Source organism: Fukomys damarensis, unplaced genomic scaffold, assembly GCF_012274545.1.
Source record: "Fukomys damarensis isolate Sample0158 unplaced genomic scaffold, DMR_v1.0_HiC HiC_scaffold_37, whole genome shotgun sequence".
NCBI classification, from domain to species: Eukaryota; Metazoa; Chordata; class Mammalia; order Rodentia; family Bathyergidae; genus Fukomys; species Fukomys damarensis.
This window is the reverse complement of record NW_022900949.1, coordinates 624,740-625,934: the sequence shown is the minus strand read 5'-3', so window position 1 is coordinate 625,934 and position 1,195 is coordinate 624,740. Positions and strand designations below refer to the sequence as shown.

The window sequence follows — 1,195 nt, the reverse complement described above, 5'->3', positions numbered from 1 at the left end:
GCCTGGCCGCCGCCGCCGCCTCTGCCCGGACCCGTCCTTAGCTTTGGCTTCAGCTTCCCTGCCTGCCTTCGCTTCTGTGATCCCACAGCCCGGGTGGCTTCCCGGCTTGGCCTGAAGCTTCCCACCACTTCTTGTCATTTGCGTTTGGTTCTGGTGTTTTTCACTGATGCCGGAGTTGTCGGACTTTACATAATGGGCCAGACCGTCCGTTTTTGATTTTGCAGGTCAGGTGATGTCTGTAGCATATTATTATCTTCGTTTTTGTTGTTGTTGTTTGAGATCGGGTCTCACTATGTATTCCAGGCTGGCCTCGAACTCGCCACCACCCCCAGCCAGCATAATGTCTTTCTTTACAACATTTTTTTTCAGTATGGGGGCTTGACTCCAGGACCTTCACCCCAAGCTGTACCCCTAGTCCTTAGTATTTTTAAAGACAAGGTCACTCAGTTTCCTAGACTGGGCTCCCACTTTTGTCCTCCTGCCCAGGCCTCCCAGTGTGCTGGAGTTACCGGTGTGCACTTGGATGCCCAGCTTTTGAAGCTCTTTACAAATTGTACATACCGTTATTCACTCCCTGGCCGCACAGACGGGCTGGATGTGGCTCTAGAGCAGTAGCTTGTGGCCGCTGGATTAGAGAACTAGGGAAGTGGGTTGGGAGGGCCAGGCAGGAGCCCACACCGCCCCACAGGGGCCCTTCCTCCTGCTCCCGAGATCAGCTCTCCCAGTGCCCCCAGAGGCCTGGTGCAGCCCCTCCTGCGGGGCTGCCTCCCTGTGCCTTCCCGTGGCTGGTGGCTGCCTTCGGCAGTCTGGGCAGCTTTACCTGCAGCCGCCTGTGGGGCCCCCACCCCGCCCTGCTCCCCTGTCTCACTGCCTGCCCACTCCAGAGGCCTCTGTGTCCAAGAAGAAGCGCTTATGTGTGAAGCTGGTGCCCCTGGGTGCAGCCGACACTGCTGTGTTTGACGTCCGGCTCAGTGGGAAGACCAAGACGGTGCCCGGGTACCTGCGAGTGGGGTAGGGACGCCCGGCCTCGCTCCCCTCCGGCCGCCCACCCCTGCTGCAGACAATGGGGCCCCCAACTCCCCGGCACAGGGCCCAGGGTCCCCTCTGCTCTCCTTCAGGGACATGGGAGGCTTTGCCATCTGGTGCAAGAAGGCCCAGGCCCCGCGGCCAGTGCCCAAGCCCCGCGGCCTGAGCC

At 60.3% G+C, this 1,195-nt stretch overlaps 1 protein-coding gene across 1 annotated transcript in view; it reads left to right on the top strand.

Moving 5' to 3' along the window:
- Nucleotides 1–192: 192 nt before the first annotated feature.
- The window catches only part of Mvb12a (multivesicular body subunit 12A), a gene marked incomplete at its 3' end in the record, with an annotated part of 3,016 nt that continues 2,013 nt past the window's right edge, over nucleotides 193–1,195 (top strand). The window contains exons 1-3 of the mRNA XM_033759368.1: nucleotides 193–204; nucleotides 635–1,011; nucleotides 1,119–1,192. Of these exons, the coding sequence (XP_033615259.1) occupies nucleotides 193–204; nucleotides 635–1,011; nucleotides 1,119–1,192 (463 nt within the window). The remainder of the gene's footprint in view (nucleotides 205–634; nucleotides 1,012–1,118; nucleotides 1,193–1,195) is intronic.